General features: G+C 38.2%; 1 protein-coding gene and 1 long non-coding RNA gene across 4 annotated transcripts in view; one reads left to right on the top strand and one right to left on the bottom strand.

Annotated features, from left to right (window-relative positions):
* The window catches only part of XPO1 (exportin 1), a 36,737-nt gene extending 28,471 nt beyond the window's left edge, over positions 1-8,266 (top strand). Inside the window, exons 16-24 of the mRNA XM_085299157.1 lie at positions 334-468; positions 1,177-1,360; positions 2,840-2,946; positions 3,357-3,551; positions 4,528-4,696; positions 5,928-6,062; positions 6,178-6,337; positions 6,417-6,513; positions 7,226-8,266. Of these exons, the coding sequence (XP_085155283.1) occupies positions 334-468; positions 1,177-1,360; positions 2,840-2,946; positions 3,357-3,551; positions 4,528-4,696; positions 5,928-6,062; positions 6,178-6,337; positions 6,417-6,513; positions 7,226-7,372 (1,329 nt within the window). The 3' untranslated portion in view covers positions 7,373-8,266. The remainder of the gene's footprint in view (positions 1-333; positions 469-1,176; positions 1,361-2,839; positions 2,947-3,356; positions 3,552-4,527; positions 4,697-5,927; positions 6,063-6,177; positions 6,338-6,416; positions 6,514-7,225) is intronic.
* Positions 462-20,733, bottom strand: LOC146599113 (uncharacterized). Of its 3 annotated transcripts, none has more exons than XR_014895103.1 (4): positions 20,187-20,667; positions 16,682-16,816; positions 11,365-11,439; positions 462-579 (listed from the first exon to the last, which is right to left on the bottom strand). It is a non-coding gene; the product is annotated as an uncharacterized LOC146599113 (long non-coding RNA). The 3 variants fall into 3 exon arrangements; XR_014895101.1 differs by lacking the exon at positions 462-579 and adding an exon at positions 3,039-3,061 and having other exon boundaries at positions 20,187-20,733; XR_014895102.1 differs by lacking the exon at positions 462-579 and adding an exon at positions 8,368-8,884.
* Between the last annotated feature and the right edge of the window lie 407 nt (positions 20,734-21,140).

Below are 21,140 nucleotides of genomic sequence, written 5' to 3'. Positions count from 1 at the left end.
AAAGAACTAAGTGGAGCTGTATCGTAGGAAAAATTAAATGGCATATACCTGAGTTACCTCACTTTGGGATATGGTGCTTTCTTTTGTAGTATGCAAAGTGAAGAAAGACRCTAGGATAGGATATAGTGAGTTTGAAGGGAAGGGGATTGAGTCTTGTTTTGTACATAATGGAAGTAAGAAAAGAACTGAAAGACTTCTTTATAAAGTTAAGTGGGGAGAAAAAGATACATGGACAGTGAAACTATTTTCAGTCTTCACTATGTGTTGGTTTTAAAACACTGAACTCTTTTTCCTTATTCCTTTTTAACCTGTTTGACTTCTTGTTCCAATTAGGTACATACGTTCTATGAAGCAGTAGGATACATGATTGGGGCACAGACAGACCAGACCGTACAGGAGCATCTGATAGAAAAATATATGTTGCTCCCTAATCAAGTATGGGACAGCATAATTCAACAGGCAACAAAAGTAAGTCCATAAATTTTAAGCGTATTCTGTGTTCAGATAAAATTGGCTAAAGGTTTCTTCCATTGCCAGGTTCATATTTCACGTAGTGTGGCTCATAGGAGGGGTTTCTTTCTAAATAACAGAAAACATGAAACACTAAAAATGCTGTTCACTTTCTTATTTCTCTTCAGTCACTCCTTAAAGTACATCTTTGTTCCTATTTTCATTTCTCTTTTTCAATTTTTAAAACATTTTATTAAAGTACAAACAAATCTTGCAGTCCGCAAGAGGTGGACTTTGGACTTAACTCAGTTATCCTGAAATTTAAACCAACTTGAGTTCCTTTTCTCCCTGTGACTTCCCTGTTAAACCAAGAACAGAGACTGCCTTTCCTGTGTCTGTCCCTTCACCTTCTTAATCTCAATCTTCATTTGTTGTGTTCCTCCCCCACCCCTCCTCTTACTCTAGAATAATGTTTATTCTATTCCTGCAAAAATTTTCTTACAGGAGAGCAAAATAAAGGCAATTCAAAATTCATCCTGATTCTCAGTGTAAGGTAGAGTGGCGAGTGCCATGAACTAAAAACCAGTATTATATAAACTCTATCTTTTAGTGATACCTTCTTTACCAAACTACGTAATGGAAATTATTTGAAGTACCACTTTTTTTTATTAAAAGGTAAAGAGCAGTTTTATTCTCTGAACAAAATGAACTCCTATTTTTCAACAGAATGTTGATATCTTAAAGGATCCTGAAACAGTTAAGCAGCTGGGTAGCATTCTGAAAACAAATGTAAGAGCATGTAAAGCAGTTGGCCACCCCTTTGTGATTCAGCTTGGAAGAATTTATTTAGATATGCTGAATGTGTACAAGTGCCTAAGTGAAAATATTTCTGCAGCTATCCAGGCTAATGGTAAGAATTTTTCTTTTCTTCCTTGAAACTGGGGGTTAATAGTTCATGTTAACAGGTTTCAAAGTATGTTAGAGGCAGGCTCACTTTACTGTGTTCATTTTTACTGCTTGGGCAAGTGGAGAATGACAGTGATGGTGTTTGCTTAGATTTTCTTGATAACCAGATGTTCTCTTATTTGAACAAAAAAATGCTCTGATTTTAGAGGGAAGACAACTATAAGCCGGAAAGTTTGGGAAAGATACAAAACACAGTAAATATTTAGAAGAACTAATACCCAAACTGTTGAGACAAAGTTCTAGTATATGTTCTTTTATCTTGCTCTAATTTTATGTACGAAAAAGACCATCTTTGAATTTGTTTTTTTCTAAAAGGTGTTAGTGGAGCTTTGGTATAGTACTGTGCTGCTAAGTAGCTTTATTATAGAAAGGTAACTCTAGTGAAGATCCCTGAAAGTAATGATAAACCGAACTTGTAGTAATTGACAAGAAATTATCACTTACCTATCATAATCCTACTAGATAAATGAGGATATACTGTGTCTTAGTGGCAAGTGCTGCTGTAGTAGTTCATGACCCAGTCAAATCAAGTCAATCATTGAATTGTTCATCTATGTTATGAYCAGTTTTCTACCCAGTGCAGATGATGTTTGGAAATACGAATGTTAAATAAAACTTAATGTAACTGAACAGCTGGCTGACCTTGAAGTAGCTTCTCAGACAGAATTAAGAATAAAACTAGCAGTGAAATCAGTAACTTTTGACTCTGCAGCTCTAATGGGCAGAATTTGTCCTTGTCAGAAATGATAAAGTTCAGAAAGCATTTGCTGGATCTGTAGTTCAGATGTGATACTGTATTGGCAGCTGTGTGATTGTGCTTGTTTCAGAGTGTTTTCACAACTGGTTTTAGCTTGCCTGAGATCTCTCATGCCAGGTTGAGCAGTCCTGGCCTCTTTTCCTTGACTGAACTCTTCCAGTGTTTCCTTCGTATGTGTTGTAATGTTGCATAGCTCTGCAGTTAATCAGATTTTATTGATAAGACTACACTGAATTTTGGGGTAAGAAACGGAACTAAGGACAAGACTTCTTAGTGGAAAGGCTCTTTCTGTCTTAGATTAGATTGATCTTCTATAGAAAACCACATAGTTTACTCTCCCCTCACCTCATCACTTAAGGAGAATGAGATGTAAGCTTAGTCTAAGTAGTTAAGTGGTTTCCTTATGTGCAAAAGTAAGTTGTAGCTTTGTTTTTGAAGCTTTTTTTAGGAAGGTGCTGTAAGCAGTAGTAATGCTAAGTGGGCTCTGGGAACTAGAGTGGGGGTAGTTCTGTCTGTGCAATGTTTTTACTATTCTTTGTCTTTGAATATTTAAAAAGCATTCTCAGTCTTAAATTGGTGTAAGGTAATTTTTTTTTGTACTAAATACAAATTACATTAACGGAAAATCACTTTACCTGGATTAACTGAAACTTTAAAACTTAACAGGTGAAATGGTAACAAAGCAGCCATTGATTAGAAGTATGAGGACTGTAAAAAGGGAAACCTTAAAACTAATTTCTGGCTGGGTGAGCCGGTCCAATGATCCGCAGATGGTAAGTAAATGTATCTTACAAAAGTGATTCATTAATAAGGCAGAATTTGGAAGAAGTCTGTTCTTTTCTGCTGTTGACTGAATCAGATGGATCACAGGAACTTGTTTCAGGAGGTCTATAAAATAAAGAAGTATGAATGTACTGAAGTAAGTCTGAGCTACTTTTGAGATGGTTTAGTTAGTTTTAGCTAAGAATATTCTTAAGGGAAGCAAGGGGACTTAATAGGACTCTACTGAATTCACTGCTGGATGGTTCTGGGAATGAGGGGGTAGTTCATGGATGTTTAATGTATTTCAACTTGTTTAGGAAAAGTATTTCCTGTAACTAGACAATTAACTTTGCTATACACCGTTTGCTAGTGACTTCATTTAATAACTGTTATTGTAACCATGGCTTGCTCTTTTAATTAGGTAGCTGAAAACTTTGTTCCTCCCTTGCTGGATGCAGTTCTCATTGACTACCAGAGAAATGTTCCAGCTGCTAGAGAACCTGAAGTACTTAGTACTATGGCTATTATTGTAAACAAGCTGGGTGGACACATTACTGCTGAAATACCTCAGATATTCGATGCTGTTTTTGAATGCACGTTAAATATGATCAACAAGGTATTTATATATAAAACTCTGGACAAAGCATCTCTCTAGTGACTCTAGACCAAAAAAAGAAGTTTTATATTGAGGGTACTAGTCTTGGCTGTCATTCTGTTCCAATGAAGGGAAACAATATGTAGTTAACAGATTACTACAGGGCTTTTGTTTTATAGAAATGAAGTGGGGATTCACGATTTCTTTCAGTGAGTATCATCTCTGTATATAGTGTCTTGTAGACCCCATCTTCCTGCAGTCATAGACCATTTGTGGCACACTTCTCTAACATTTGCTTCAAAGTCTGGCTGTCTAGTTGGATGTCCTAATTTGGTAGCCTTACAAATTTCCTAGTTTTAGTTTTCAAATAAAGTCATTAATCATTTTTTCTGGTGAGCTTGGAAGGGTATGCTTCTGGAAGCAAAATTTTACTTAACCCCACTTCAGCGTCAGAATAACTGCTAAAATTTCAAACTTGTAAATACAAGTATTTATCAGTCCCTTTCTTGAGTGTTTTCACGCTTAAATACCATAGATGTGCAGTTCTTTTGCTGTGGTCTGTAGTATGTATTTGCATAATAGTCAGGCAGTACTGGCTTAATTTCTGTTTTATTGAAAAGTGGCACTAATTGTTTCTCTGTTAAAAGTAACATAGATTCTTAGCCATGTTGAGACCATCTGTGTCCACCTGATTATCTGTGGAATGAGAAGTGATTATCGTTATATACTAACGAAATGTGGCTCAGACAGTTGATGTTTAATTCCTTAGAAGATGGTCTTCCCAAGCTTTGGGGTAAATTGGGGGAAAAAGTTCAGCTCTGCTAGAGAATTGTATACTTTGCTTTTTATTTAAGGTCATTTAAACGTGGGGCCTAAATACTGTTATATATAACTTACTGAATTGGACTCCTCTTCACAGAAGATCTTCTGGAGGATATTTCAGCTGCTCAGGAAACTTGACTTTTTTTTTTTCCCTCTCTCCCTCCTCCCCTTGTAGGACTTTGAAGAGTATCCTGAACACAGAACAAACTTTTTCTTACTACTCCAGGCTGTAAATTCTCATTGCTTCCCAGCATTCCTGGCCATTCCACCTGCACAGTTCAAACTAGTTCTGGATTCTATTATTTGGGCTTTCAAACATACAATGAGAAATGTTGCAGATACAGGTAAATGAGAGTTTAAGTGTTACTAAATGTGCAGGCAGCAGCAGTGTCAACTATGTTTCTGATAGTTTACTGCTACTTTCTTGCATCTCTTTAGTCAAGCTTAATTATGTGATTGGAATGTTCTTTTTGTATTGCATTAGTCGAAGAATAATATCTCCTGTCCCAGCTTCAAGTTGCCAGCCAGGTATATATTACTATGCTAAAATGTGTGGGTAGTGTTTTCACTATTGCAGCTGCAAGAGAACACTTCATTTCTGCTTGTTTTCTTTTTCAAGTGAGTGTTGACATTTTTTGAAACTGAATTGATGCTACAGCTCATTGTTGCTAAAGCTGGTGTTCCAGCTCTGCTTCTGTTGCACTGCCTGTGGTGTTTCTCCTTACTTCAGTAAGAGAGTTTCTCAGTAACTAGTGAAAAATCTGGCAGAATGATGAATGCCTGGGGGCTGAACTGACAGTCTTGTGGAAGCCAGTCCTGGTGTAAGAGGAGGGGGAAAGAGACCTTAGATTTTAAGGAGGGGAACTGTGCTTCCTTCTGACAAAAGCAAGTTGTTAATGTCAGGGGAAGCTTAACTGAGTAGCTGAGTGTATCGATTCTTCCTTCAACAGGCTTAGGTAATTAAAAAGTCCTCCAGAGTCTTGAGTTTTTAAGGGAGGCTTGGAGGGGCTACAGACATGTTTTAAATTCTGAAAACATTGTAGCTTTGAGGCTTCTTTGATCATCATGACTGTTGCTTAAAAAGATGGCTGTGAGGCTGCCTGATTTTAAAAACACTGACAGATGTTGCCACTTCTAAACTAGCGGGTGGTGGGGGTTTTTTGTGTGTGTGTGTTTAAGTGTTGGAAAGGTTAGGGATAAAGAGAAGTTTTTATTTCAATTAGTAATGTCTTCATGTAATTCTGAAAATTTGCACATTTTTCACTTTTAAAATGAGTGACTACATTTTTGGTAGAGGGTTTATCTCACTTCAACAGCAATAAAGTGATATTCCTGATAAAGAGATTTTCCTGGTTCTTACAGGTAGTGAAAACCAAATCTGAACTCCTTGTAAACGTGTGTATAGCCCTCTAGTGGCTTCTTGAGGAAATGCCTGGGAAAATCATCAAGTCTATGATCTGACTTTCAATGCCCATCAATTTCTTGGGATATTTGTATCACTTTGGAAAGGCAAAAAGATGCCTAGAGATTTAAACATTCTTTTGTTGGTCAACTTTTTTATGCATATTTTTCCAGGGCTTCAAATACTTTATACACTGTTACAAAATGTTGCGCAAGAAGAGGCTGCTGCCCAGAGTTTTTATCAGACATATTTTTGTGATATTCTTCAGCACATTTTCTCAGTTGTAACAGACACCTCTCACACTGCTGGTAAGAATGTATATATGTGAATCAGTTGATGAAAACATTCCTTTCAACCTTCAAAATAATGTTGTACATTGTGTTCTAAGTAATAACTGCATATGTGTAATTTTGGTCTGTTCAGGTTTGACAATGCATGCATCAATCCTTGCATACATGTTCAACTTAGTAGAAGAGGGAAAAATAAGTACTCCATTAAACCCTGGGAATCCAGTGAACAACCAAATGTTTATTCAGGAGTATGTTGCTAATCTTCTCAAATCTGCTTTTCCTCATCTGCAAGAGTAAGTATGCCGTAGTTCTTTATTGCTTTTGAGGGGGTTCATATGTGTTGAAATACTACCTGATGTATTTTTCTTTCAGTGCCCAGGTAAAACTGTTTGTAACAGGACTCTTCAGTTTAAACCAGGATATTCCTGCCTTCAAAGAACACCTAAGAGATTTCCTGGTACAAATTAAGGTATGTTTGTCATGCTTTTTCAAGAAAAAAAAACCAATTATTCAACATAACAATAATTGTTTGGGAAAAAAAATTGGACAGTTTTMTGAATAGGAGATACAAGGCTACCGTGGTTTAAAGTTGTAACAGAAGCTTACTTAAATAGCTTGAGAGGGTCTGTGGATGAGAGGTCATTTAATCTATTTTATGATTTAATATGTTTAGTATGCTTTAATTATATGAAGTGAGTTTAACACATCAGTTGTGCTTTACTCTGTGTGCATATAATCCATAGTTTTAAGTTGGTTGTTAAATCTACTCTAATGAGAGATACAGCAAGCTGATCTTTGAACAGTGATTTTTCAGTTCTGCTAGGGATGTAGGCGTGGTTTGAATCTTCCCAGAATAATGTTTTCATTTTTCCATAGATACTGGAATTCAAGATGACTGTAGAAAAGTGCTCATTAAAATAGTGTTAAGAATGTAATTGTTAGATATTCCAAAGCTTTTATGGTACTGCTTTAAATGGTATTATGGCAGAAAAGCTGCTTTACTAGAGCATCCCATCCTGTAATAYATGGTAAAAATCTTCTGTATTTTGCATTCCTTTATATTAATATCTTAACAGAAAGCAAACATACAGTGTGACAGGAATATTATTCTGGATTTTGGAAGCTTACTGCTCTGTTCTAAAGCATTTGACAATGAACTAACAGTTTTGTGAATTATACAGGAATTTGCAGGTGAAGACACATCAGACTTATTCTTGGAGGAAAGAGAAACAGCCCTTCGGCAGGCTCAAGAGGAGAAACATAAACTTCAGATGTCTGTCCCTGGCATCCTTAATCCACATGAAATTCCTGAGGAGATGTGCGATTAAAAAAAAAATAAAACAAGTTATGCAGTTTTCTTTCTGTACAGCTACTTTGTTGTGATAGAAGAAAACAGCACTTGGATATTTGTTGACCAAAATGATGCCAATTTGTAAATTAAAATGTCACCTAGTGGCCCTTTTTCTTATGTGTTTTTTGTATAAGAAATTTTCTGTGAAATATCCTTCCATTGTTTAAGCTTTTGTTTGGTCATCTTTATTTAGATTTGCATGAAGTTGAAAATTAAGGCATTTTCAAAATACTACTTCATGCCCATTTTGTGGCTAAGGGGAAAAGAGGCGAAACATAACTTGTAAAAGACTATATTGCAAAATTATACAATTTCCTGTAAGAGTATCAATTTTTAATTTGGGATCATTTTCTTTCTAGCCTGCCCTGCAGCCTAGGAGAAAAGGTAATGAGTAAAACGAATTAATTGTTAAGCAGAGGATTATAGTGCTGCATTTTTTTTGAACAGTTAGCAGCTTTTTGGACTGAGTGGTAAGGCTAGGCTACATGTATTTGCAAGTTGTTTGGCAAGTTTGCAGCAAGATCATGTGCATATCATCCCATGTAAAGCAACTTCTAAAGAGTATGGGAACACAGTACAGTTAGTTATTTTTACACAGTTCTTTTGTTTTTGTGTGTGTGCTGTCGCTTTGTCGACAACAGCTTTTTGTTTTCCTCAATGAGGAGTGTTGCTCATTTGTGAGCCTTCATTAACTCGAAGTGAAATGGTTAAAATATTTATCCTGTTAGAATAGGCTGCATCTTTTTAACAACTCATAAAATAAAAAAAAAACTCTGGCTTTTGAGATGACTTATACTAATTTACATTGTTTACCATGCTGTAGTGCTTAAAGAACACTACTTAAAAGCAAAATAAACTTGGTTTACATTTATTTTTCTTTCTTTGGCTTATTCTTTTATTGGATAAAAATGCTGTGATCATATTAAAGACTTGTATACTGAAAATGTAGGAAAAGTCCCTTGATCTAGGTAATGGCTGCTTCTGGCTTGCCTAACCTCAAGGACTTTGGCTATGCTTGAAATAAGTTAAAACATGAATTAAGTTGGGTTCCATTTGGAAGTACAGTAGCTATTCTGACTTACCTCTATGAATAGATATTCTGCAACAAATTATTATGAAATGCCAGGAATAAGGTACTGTTGCTCTATATATGGACACTTTTGAAATAAATTGCAAAGAGGTATTGCACTGTATCTTGAGTAAATGAGTGATACTAATACATATAAATAACATAGGTAGACAAGATCTACAGTTATTTTTCTACCTAAAAGTTTTGTATTTAAATGATTTCCAGAGACTTGAGAAGTACTGATACCAAAAGCAAACCATATGAACACTAAGATTGTGTACAGTCTTGGCTTCCCCATTTATGTAATGTTTCTCCTCTGTCTTCTAGCAGCTGATGTTTTTATTTTCCACAGTTTCCATTTATTTGGTCTCTAATCCTAGGACTGTTACTGTGATGCAAAGTATAGCCATTCATGCAGAGCTGTAAAATAAGGTTAGACAGTTGGTGGTGTTTTATGTAAGTTTGGATACTGTAGTTAACTTTGTGCTGTACATTAATTTTGAAATAGAAGTGCATGAGTTAGCAGTGTTCATGTAGAACCTAGCTGTGACCAGAATGTTTCCACAGTTTTAAGTATTTGCTTCATTCTGTTTCTGAACATCTATTTGCTTGGTTTAGCTGGCCCTAAAAAAGCAAAGCCATCCCTGTCTGAAGATCATTTGGCAACACAAATACTGTGAGCTGGCAACACTGGTCTTTGGAAAGAGACAAGTTATCCTCAAACCCCTTATGACTAGGACTTACAATACAGCCTACCAAAATTATGTTAAGAATTCAATTATTTTGATAGTTACAAAAGCTGCTGCTTTCCCTTATTAAGATAATGTGCTTTAAGCTTTCATGTCTTCCTGTCCTGTTGAAGTGTAGCTTTCTGTTACTTTCTGCTGATGCAGTATCACCTGTAATAAGCAGCTTGAAATTTAAACAAAAAAAAAGGTAAAATCTTGTTGAAGGACACATTTGGAATGGACATATTAAATGGCTTGTGAACAGGTTAAGAGTTGCAGCATTTAGAGCTACAGACTATCAAAAGCTTATTGCAGCTGTGCAGACTGTCATCAATCCAGTAAGAAAATACATTTCATTAAAAATGGGAATACTACTGATAGTATAGCTTAAGGATTATAATATTCCATGAGTAGCAGAAATAAAACACTGAATTAGTTCTGACATGAAGTGGCATTAACATTGCATTGAAAACAGTTTTGAAAGAAAAAGGCACTTATGCCTTTATGCATGTTATTTTTCTCCCCATTTAAGATTGAAACAAGTCTGTGAGGCTGATGTTCTGATATTTACTGGAAAACTAAATCAAAATTAAATTCTCAAACAGCGTATTATTTGGAATATATTTTTGAAATAGTTAATTCAGAGAAGAGTTGTTTCATTATTTTGATAAATCTTTCAGATTATCTAATAAAATGTTAATCTTAGTTTTCACTTCCCTTTTAAATCTAAAAACTTCACTGTGGTCTTAACTTGTTATCTTAAAAATTGGTGCCTTTCACTGATCTCTGCAAGCGCTTATGCAGGGTTCTGGATACCATTAAAGATTTGCGTATTTCTAGTGCAGTTATCCCAAATGTGGAAAAATAATTACAATGTACATCTAAAACAGGACTGGTTCTAATGCACACTCTGTAAATAATAAATGGATAAAAAGCATGAACCATCATATAAACATAAGTAACTTGTAATTATATGTAAACCAATGTTTACTTTGTGCATATTTCTTTACAGATTTTTCAAAAATATGTACTCCAGGTACATTCATAAACACAAATTTTACAGGGTGTTTTCTGTGTTTACATGAATTGATTGCCTGTTAGCTGATGAAAACATCCCCAAATACTTGTTTCAGGCTAATATGATGTGTTTGCTACTGTAACTGAAGCAGATTATTTTCCAAAGCATTTTAGGTTAGTTTTTTTTAACTTGAATAATTGGTGTGTGTTAATCTGATTGGTTAAGTGACCTATTTTCCAATAAAGCTAATATTTATGCAAAAAGCTTTAGAAATGCTCATCTCTGAAGGAAGCTTGAAGAGTTATTTCCAGTAGCTTTAAGATCTGGAAAGGTAGTAAGACTTCAGATGTGGATTTCTTTATGAAAGATCAGGAGGATGTTGCAAATAATGCAGCAGTAATATGTGGAATGGTTAACAAAAGTGAGAAACTTGCATTATGAATAAAATTTTGTATGACCTGGTGCCAGTCTGTCCCTTTGGATAATCAACTATTGTTGATGCAGGACTTCTGTAGATTCAAGGCTACTGTTTTTATTTGCTGAAAGATTCATCTAGATTCCCCTTCCCCCAACTTACTTGGCTGGTCTCCAAGTGTAATAGAGCAAAACAAGTGCTAAATGTTGTTTTTAAAAACAACATGGGGGCTAAGGTAGCAAAATAATGCATCCTTTCCTTATCCTGCCATTCATGAATACAACTCTGCACTTTGTTATGACTTTCTTTTTTTCCCCTCCAGACTTCCAGATACTCTTCCATGTCTAAGGCTGATTATGGCCAGTGATGGTCTCTTCAGTTGAGGGATTCATTTTTAATAAATCCTTGGGTAGACAGGTTTCCTTAAACATTTCACATACAGTCCACCTTAGTTACTTAAATGCCTGAAATCACTGGTCACTTCCGAGAGTCTGGGGATACCCTGTCTGTAAAAACACCGTTTTGATATGAAAATACAGTGAAGCATTTGTATTCTCAAAAGTATGAGTAATGTTTAATTCCCCTGCCTCTCAAGCCTCTCCAAACAGTGTATTTTACAGCTTTTGTGATTGTTGGCAGGGAGAAAGATGATGCGGATTGCAAGTTCATATGATGAAGTGCTAAGAACTATGATGGGTTGAGAAAAAGTTAACTTAGTGTTTCCTGGGAAAATACTTACCATAGATAATTGATGAACTGTTGGCGTATGCGGAGTGTTGTCGGCTTCTTTAAGTCCTTCAAGTTATATTTTGACCTGTGCGGAGGGGGGGASAGGACCGCTTTTAATATTACTCAAATAACAGAACACAGATGAACAGTGCAGTCTTGGCAAGTGGTGGTGTGTAGTTTTCAACTTGTTTCTGCTATTCCCTGGCCAGACTCCTGACGGAGCTATCAGCATCCTGAAATAGTTTAATTGGCCAAGTTTACTGAGTATGTGCAGCTTTATATTGTATAGAATTCCCCCCCCCCGCCTTGGTAATAGAATACAGCTATTCATCCTTTGTCATCCTTCTTAAGGCAACCTACTTGCATGTCAAATTGGAACTTGGAAGTTCTTGCAGGTGYGTATGTGCTTGCCCTGTAAGTTTCGTTAGGTCTATACATAGGTCTGTCTACCTGTGAGTGCTAGTTTGTGCAACAAACGAGAACAAGAAAACAGAGCGTTTTGAAGAGATGGGGTTGCAAATATGTTTTGGAAGTGAAAAGTATGGATGAGAATAACAAGTGGAAAGAAAGATGAAAATGAGACAAGGGGTGAATAAAAGGGAAATAGTGTAAATTAAATGTAAACAATGAGCATTTAAGCAATACTATGGATAGTCTTTTCTGATTATTAGCACGATATGTGAAAAGGGTCATTTTTATTATGAACATCTTTTAAATCTTACTAAATCAGTTCTTTCAGTTGGAGAAATTTGCACACAAACTGTCATCGGGAGTTTTGATAGCTTGCCGTCTGCTGTCTTTCACAAATCTGGTAATTTACACAAAGACTATTGGGAGGAATTGGCTAATTTGGTTTGAAGGACTGAAGGGGAAACAGCATTATTTTCTCCCAAACAGAACTACATAATAAACTGTGTGTGAACATGTGCTGTGAAGAACTGACTGCAGCCCACTTACTACTAGTGTTGCTCACTTTAGCATCTATTTTTGGCACCAACCAGTAATGCTCTATTTTTCTCCTGGGTGTTTCTCCCTAGCTAGATCTGGCTTGATTATTTTCTGCATCAACCCTCAGAACAGGTTTTATGAATTTCCCAAATCTTTCAAATTAGCTTGTGAACTCCCAGAATCAGACCTAGAACTTGGGTGTGATTATCAGAGTAGCTCATYGAAAAGGAGTGGTAGAATAGTAGCACTGAATTTCAAACTAGTGCAGCCAAATTTCCACCAGAGCTATATGGGCATGGAGGTATTCAAACAAACAAAAAAAYCTCAACTAAATTACCACAATTGCTACTGTATAAGCAGGCTCTGAGACACCATACTGGAACCACTCWGAGTTGGGGTTTGGCCTGTTTACCCAGCTGTATGGCGTGATTCTCACCACACCCAGTAGCTGATAACATATTTATGAGAATGCAGGTTATTTTGCTACTGAAATGCTGTGCAGGCATTTAGCTGTTTTGTAGCAAACTGTAACATAGCAGTGTGGTGAGAATCGCTATTGTTGTGACATGTTTTTAGTCTAATTTATATCACCAGAAATTTTTATTGCATTTGTTAATATTCAGGAGAAATCAAACCACCTGAATTTCTGTCTTCACAGGGTCCTGTGATAGCAAATTCTAGTTAGACATTAAGCTTATTAAAAAAAATGCTGATTACTAGAGTAATGGTAGTATACTACACTTTAATTTGGAAATTCAAATAGTGGAATTTCAAAGTGTGTGTAAATTTAAACTGGTTCTATTACACTTCAGCTGACTTTCATTGCTAACTTTACAGGTGGAGATTTATTTCCTTTAGTGAAGTGAAGGATTTCCTGGGCAATGGATTTCAACCTTTCCAGCATTATTTCTGACTAGAGGTCACATGAATTGGTTAGAATCTCCATTTTGAAGTTACCTGTATGGCAGAAATGGCCAAATAAAACATATACTTGTTTTTCAGCTGTCACAGCTTCCATCTCTGATTAACGTCTACTGAAATCACTGGTAGTTTACTTTCTGTCATAAGCTGTGGCAGCAGAGCAATAAATGTGCAATCCATTCAACTATCACTGTTACAGGAACGGTAACTTACAGCAGAGCAAACAGAAGATAATTCAGTGATTAGAGACAAAGGTCCAGATGAAGCAGTCAACATGACTGACATTAGAAACATAGCATTTAAGTGTTCCATACTCTACATTCACTGCTCAGTATGTACATTCAGATACAAAATAAGGTTTGGATATCCAAACTACAAGACAGGGTAGAGAAACATACCTAGTTGAATTTTCAAGGTGTGGTTTCTTATGCAATTTAACTTTTTTCAGAGCAGTAGCTCTGAACTGGGTATCTCTGCTTTTGCTACTGCCATCTGCAAATGCTCAACTAAATACCAGTTCTGGGTTTGACTGACACGTGAGCCACAGAGCTGATCACTAACCAGGACTTCCCTGCCTCCTTAATTAAAAGTATTTTCTCCTGTTACTATATAGTATTGTAAATCTGTTAATTGTAGGAGTGCCAGTATGAGAGAAGGGAAGGTTCAGTCAAGGGGAGAACTTTAGCAGCACTTAGATGGACCTAAATTGCTGCAGACCCTCAAGTAAGAAACAGAACCACACCCTTCCCTCGCTCTTGCTGTCACTAGGCTGAGTTTTGTCTTTCATTAGGACAGATGCCAGTCTGATTCAGCATACAGGAGCAGCAGCAGTGTCCCAGAACAACAACAGTGGCAACAACCAGCCTGATCTTCTCAAACCCTAGTCCAGCTCAGTTTGGTGAATGTTTTTTTACTCCATCTTTAGCCTAAAGAGTCTAAAAAGAGCCAGGACTACAGTACTACTTTGGTGTTGTGAATCAGTGGGACCCTATTTGAATAATTTTGCAGAGTAGACACATTCTCAAATTCTTAATCCAGTCCTTAGTTTGGGTTTAGAGTTTTATATTTGCTCAGGGTTTGCATTTATCTTCAGTTACTTCTTCAGAGTTGTGTTGGCAGTTTACTAGACTAAGTGTTTTCAGACTGAAAACAGCATCATAGTCAAGGGAAGGAAAGAGGGCTTCCTTGGTATCAGACAACCCTGCAATGATGGTATATATGAGGAGGGAATAAAAGATCAAGACAGAAAAGCAAAGGATGGACTAGATGAAGGCTTAGGATCATTACAACCAGTACTGTAGGCCAGCAATATTAATACATACAGTTAAAAAAATTTGGCTGGCAGTATTCCAGTCAGCACAAAAATAGAATGGAATCAAGGTCACCCATATTCTTCTGTTGTATTCATTGAACTCGGCATGTAGTATCATGCTTGAAATGTACTCTTYCTTGTGCTGACTCTGGTGTTTATATGGCCATGCAATCAGTTAGATCAAAGGGCTGATCTGTCTGAAAAACAACTGTTTAAGATGTTTCAGTACTTAATTTTAGATTCCTGATCAAATCAACTGCAAGGTCTATATAAGGAAGGAAGAGGGGAAATAAAATTGCAAATTCAGATCAGATTGTGCAGATTTTGGAGCTACAGTTTTTATTGAAAAATTTGCTCATTTTGGCATATGCAGGCAACTCACTATTCATTTACTAAGCCACTGATTCATTCCATATTAGTGGGAATTCCTCTGCAAAATGACATTAAAAGTTAAGCAACTGAATAAGCATGACTTCTTAGAGATAYATTTTTTATATTATTGTGGTATAATAAAATTAAGATGTATTCTAAGCTTCTCTTTGTACAGATCTAGCTTCCAACTTCAGTTTTGATAATGGTAAGAAGGAAAGGATATTCCAGTAAACAAAGACTAATATTATTCACAAAACTGTATGTGGCATATTGCAAAGACAACTCAGTAATATTACACTCTTCGTGAAATCCAGGAAGAAAATAACATGCAAAAGAAAGATAACTGAAATAATCTCATAGACCTTAGGAAGGTAAGACAGCACAGTATCAAGTGGAAAAAATATACTTCACATACGTGGCATAAAAGCATCTGATCTATCTTTGAAAGATCTCAGGCTTTGAAAATGGTGCTTAAAGAAATGTGGCTGGAATCTTAATTCAAGCACAGGCATACCATGAGAGTTGTAATACCTGGGACTGTTCTTTTATTCATCTATTRTAAAAGTCTTTGGGTTGTCCTGAGGAAATCACACAATCAAAAGTGGCTTTATAAGGTCCATCTGTGCCATTTTAACAACCAAAACAGGACAGCTGTTCCTCTCTATCGTTAGGCAATACAYTGTTTAGAAAAGACTAAAAATGTCGGGAATTAAAATAACTTCAACTTACATGTAACAAGAAAGATCAGTAAAAACTTTCAAAGAGCAATTAATCTCTGGAAAACTGAGCCTAACAATAGCACTTAAAATTTTCAGGAAAAATAATCTAAAAGAAAAAAACTTAACTTTAAAACAGAAATGAGCAAGCTTGCAAGAAAGCATGCTTTATGTGACTTTTCATCTTTTAACAATTGCCATTTTAAAGCTATTAGCACAGAGTATAGAAAACTTCCACTAAAGTTACAGATGCAGAAAGATACCTATGTGGTGTTAAACAGCAAACAAACAACAAAAAATAGTTTCTAGAGAGGAGGGAAATAAAGTAACTAATGAAGCAGCAGATAGAAAAGAAATCTGGAAACTTTGTTGGAGTAGGAAACAATCTTACTTTGCTAAATGTATTTTGGTTTTAAGAGACTAGGGTACCTGGTGCTTAGGCTAAAACCAAAGATGGAGAAACGGTTACGATCTCTCAGACATTCCTTGAACTGTCTCAGTATTGTAGGATTTTGATGCTTAAGTTGCACTATGATAAACACAAATCACATCTACATTTCAGAAAGAATAGTTTCTCCCTCAAAGTTATCCCTAATTGCCAGTGCTCCAAATTTGAAAGGGCGTTGCTTTCTGCGATGAGTAAGGGGCAATGTGATCCCARTGTTAACTAGACTTTGGGTCTTGGAGATCCTTGGAATGAGCAGCTGTGAAATGGCAGACTGGATCTCTTGTTCACCAATGAGAGGTCACCCGAATAAGCAGTGCTGGCTGGAAGAGTCATCTGGAGGACATGATCCTCTCCCAGTAGGAAGTGAGCTTTTGGAATAAGTGTTTGGTATTGCCTTAATCCCAGAATATAGAGCTAACATCATTGTAAACTGACAAAATAAATAATTTTCACACATGCATTTTTCTGGTACACTCACAGAATTTAGCTTCTTAACCAATCTAGGCAACTCACTAATCAAACTTTGCTCTATAATAAGTATACGTCATGCGCACTAAGCATAGGAAAAATGCAAAGGAAAAAGACAACTCTTCTTATAGAACAGACTTACTTAATAAATACTGAGGTGTTTGACCTCAGCTCTTTCTCCTCAGTTACAGGAAAACTCCAATGGCTATCAGCGTGTAGATCTGTCAGTACACACACAGATATGGTTCTCTGGGCTAAACACTAGCCACTCAACTGGCTGCAGGGAGAGAAAAGTTTAAATGTTTAAATCAGAATGTTAATTGGGAAACGATTTAATTCTTTAGCCTTGTTTTTCTGTATCTCTTTTTCTGTATGTAGTTTCACGTTTTTATCTAACAAAAATAGCTTTTAATCAAATTTTACTATAAAGRAAAAAGCCAACAGATTTTCACATACCTCATGATATGAGCTCCCTGTAGCTTTAACATTTCAACATTCTCAGTTAATTTCAAAGACACAAGAAGCTTAAAAATCAACATTGCTATTCTGAGACTATTCATACACAACTGTCACAGAATCGCTTAAATGTTAATCTCCATATTCTGCCATTAACAGGCCCATCAGTTATATGTCGTCAAGACAGTTCAAGATAGGAAGATTATATGGCATCATATGTACCTCTACAAGCTTTCCGCTGTGTAAAAACTTGGGTCTAAGTAGTGTTAAGGTTGAAATCTCTTACAAACTTGGGCATAGAGTAACAGAGATACCTTAAGTGTTCCCAAACTACACGCTGGACATTTATATAATTTGAAGTACCCCCAACACCAAATAGAATGAGGAGCTCTACATAAGCATATGTGTGTGTGCATGTGACCAAGAAAATAAAAAAACACCACTGATTTAAGAAATTATCTCCTCTCCCACACTTCATTATTGTCCCTCTGCCAGAGCTTAATATCCTAACAAAATTGGGATACTAAGCACAGGTTTTCAGTTTATTTGGAGGCAGTAAAATCCTGCAAAGGGGCCATGCRGACAGGTAAGGCTCTACAACCAGCAGGAGCTGCCAGAACTTGACAGTCCACAATAAAATATGAAGTAGTGCAGTTCAGGGCATGGAMCTTCATCATATCCTGTAGTCATACCATGCAAAACCATATTCTTACAGTATTTTAGAGTGTTTGTATCAAGGCAGTGAGGACACACTGATTTCTTTTTTACAACACCACTGTTGGGTACAATTAAGACAACTAGATTTCTTAAAATAGATTAAGTTTAAAAATCCCTTAAATATAATTTTGGTTCTGTAATGATAAATACTATTACTATTTATATAAAACATAGCTTGAAAAAACACTGTTTTTTCCTTTACTTTGTATCAGTGATCCTTATCAAATACCTTTTCAAATAATTTTTCTTACTTAGAGCAAAAAGAAATTTGCAGTTGATCAATGTGTATTATTTGTATTTTTCACAGTGGACGGTTTCCTGATCTGCAGACACAGAAGAAATAACACAGTGAGGTTTTGGTTTAATATTTACTCACAGTCCTTCCCATCTCTTTTACAGGTATGCTTTGTTATATTTAGTTCCATTTGAAAGATATTTGCATTAATGTAAGACACAAATGAAAATGGCAGCCATCAAGGAAACTATTTCTCACTTAGACTCTCAAAGAAATTAATTTTATGTATCAGTTTAACAGAGTAAGTGGAACTTCAGCATAGATACATTTCAGAATAGCTATGGTAGAATACAGCTATTCATGATAGCTTACTTGGAAAGTACTTCAAAAACAACCAGCAAGAAGGAAGCTGAGTGAAAAATAACTCATCCTAGTAGAGTCCTTTGACTTCCACAGCCATTGTAGTAAYTGAGACTAGGCATATTGTAGGCATATTGACTACAGTATCTTGTATCTTATTTTTAAACTGTACTAACTTCAGATGAGTTCCTTGAGTCTTAGCTTAAGAAATTGATGCCTTGATTATTGTTATGGGAAAAGTACTCTGTGCACTTGAGTGGGCTGTTGTATGTAGAGCAGCCAGGGTTATCATCACAGCCTGGGTAAATACGCACATGAACAATCAAAAAAATAGAATAACTATATTTCAATAATGAAATTAGACCCTTTTATATTTTCTCCATTTAAGCCAAGCAGTCACTGAAGAACCCTAACTGCTATCAATTTTTTCCTAATTYGCCAGTTCTGAGTTATTACACTTCCTATTAAATTCTACCACATCTGCATTGCAGCTATTAGTTCATTTCCTTAATGTTATGTACAACCCAGTAAACAACTAGACTCCTTCAAACAATACACTAACTCACCACTGGGTGGTACTACAAAATAAAAACAATTCAAAAATACTGAAGAAATGCCTACTTTGGCAAGAAAAAGCAGCCAAGGTGTGGCTTGTGAAATAGTGTGATAGATACTCCAATTACATGTATCTAGCAGGAAATGTGAGGAAGAGAGACAGAGAGAGAGCAAGCATGAGAGACAGCGGGTGTATGTGAGAAAGAGCATGCCCAAGAGAGTGACTGCACGGGAGTGAGCAAGTAAGAGGTAGTGCACGCGCAAGAGAAAGCGCATGCATGGGAGAAAGCACAAACGAGAACACACACGCAAGAGCACGAGACTGCATGAGAGAGTGCAAGAGAGAGTGAGAGCACACATGCACACGACAGGGTACGAGAAAGCACACACAAGAGAAAGTGCACGAGAGCATGGTTTGAGAGAGAGCGCGCAGGCACGAGAGCGCGTGGGTGCGACAGGTAGCGTGCAAGAGAGCACAGATGCAAGAGTGAGTGTGCAAGAGCAAGCACATGGGAGAGCGCAAGAGAAAGCACGTGTGGGAGAGTGGGCACATGTGAGAGCGCATGTGCACAAGAGTGCACGAGAGCGTGTGGGAGAGCACGAGAGGGCGAGAGAGCTTGCGGGAGAGAGGGAGGAGGAGGGAGGWGGAGAGCGTGAGTGAATGTGAGAGAGAGCAAGCGAGAGAGTGCACAAGGAAGAGAACAAATATAAGAGAGCCTGAGAGGGAGAGACAGAAGGAGAGGAGAGTTTGTGAAAGAGTGAAAGCACGTGAGCATGCACATGGGAAAGGAAGAGTGAGCGTGAGCGTGAGAGAGAGAGAGAGAGAGACAGCCAGCATAGGACAGTGAGAGTGAGGGAAAGAAGAGTGTTGAAGAGCAGTGTGGGAGAGTGAGAGTGAAAAAGCAAGAGTGAGTGAGTGTGAGACTGAGTGTATACAGAAGAGCACAAGAATGAAAGGGAGGGGTGATAATTTACAATTTCCATGGCAAAGATGTCTTATTTTAYACTGGAAACTGCTGCCAGCCTGGTAACTTGTCTTCCAGGGGCTTGTGGTCCTGCAGAAAACACATGCCTAAAGGAGTGAGCAAAGACAGGAAACTGAAGTGGGGAATTGTATTAACATGAGTTATGTAACTTTAAAAAAGGGGGGGGGGGCAGAAAGCTTCAATTGGAGATATTCATTCTTTAAAAAAAAAATATTTCCAACTATTTACAGAAGCAGTACTTGTCATTAGACAAGTATTACATCCAATGAAGCCACCAGGGGGAAAAGTCCTATTTAGCACGATCAACAACGTCGTCGCAGAGGAGGTCACGCAATTACCTTCCGCGTTATTTTCATACGATACCGCAGCAGCCCAAACGGTTATTTTCGGGAAAGTGGGATAGGAAGGAAGTGCCCGAAGCCGGAGCAGAGCCCAGCACCGGTACCGGCCGCTTGGCACCCCTCAGCCAGGGCCTGGCGAGGACATGGCTCAAGAGAGGGAAACGCCAGCTCTTGATTGATAAATAAATAAAATAAATAAATAAATAAAAGCGGGAAGGGGGTGTCCTGAAAGGCCCCAAAGCCCAGGCTGGGCGGACAGGCCGCCTCCGCCGCCCCTCCAACAGGCTCACGGCGGGCGAGCAACGCCGCGCGCGCTCGCAGGTAGCAACGGCGGCGGCGGCTCGCTTTGAAGGGAGCAGGAGGAGGAGGAGGAGAAGGAAGAGGAGGAGGATGAGGCGGCCGCGGCTCGGCCGCTCCTGCCGCGGCGGCGTGTGCGCGCTATGGGAGGAGACCCCCCTCCCCCTCCTTGGCGGGCGGAGGGCAGGGAAACGCACTTCCCGCCCTGCCCGGGGTGCGCGAGGAGCCGCAACCGCCGCCGCCGCCATTTTACCCTCCCGGCCCCGGCTGCCGGCCCGCCCCCTTCCTCCTCCTCCTCCTCCTCCCCGCTCGCCAGCTCGCCGCTCGGCCCGGGGTGGGAAGGCGGGGCGAGAGGAAAGGGAGGAGGGACTCGGGCCACCTTCGCCTCCCGCCTGGTCGGAAACAGCCGAGCTGAGCCCGAGCGCCCTGTCCCCCCTCGCTCCCGTCCCCTCCTCCTCCTCCTCCTCCTCCTCCTTCCCCCTCAGCAAAATGGCGGCGCGTGGAGTCACTGGGAGCCAGTGAGTGACTCGGCTTCTCCTCCCCGGTGCCGCCGCTGCCGCCGCCGCCACAGGCTCATTTGCATTGATCAGCCGCCCCATCCCCCCTCCCCCGGATCCCAGACCGGCCCCTGCTTCTCCCCCCTTCTCCTCCTGG

Source organism: Rhea americana, unplaced genomic scaffold (genome assembly GCF_003343005.1).
Source record: "Rhea americana isolate MKP2758 unplaced genomic scaffold, rheAme1 scaffold_146, whole genome shotgun sequence".
Lineage (NCBI taxonomy): Eukaryota > Metazoa > Chordata > Aves > Rheiformes > Rheidae > Rhea > Rhea americana.
This window is presented reverse-complemented; position numbering and strand designations above follow the sequence as displayed.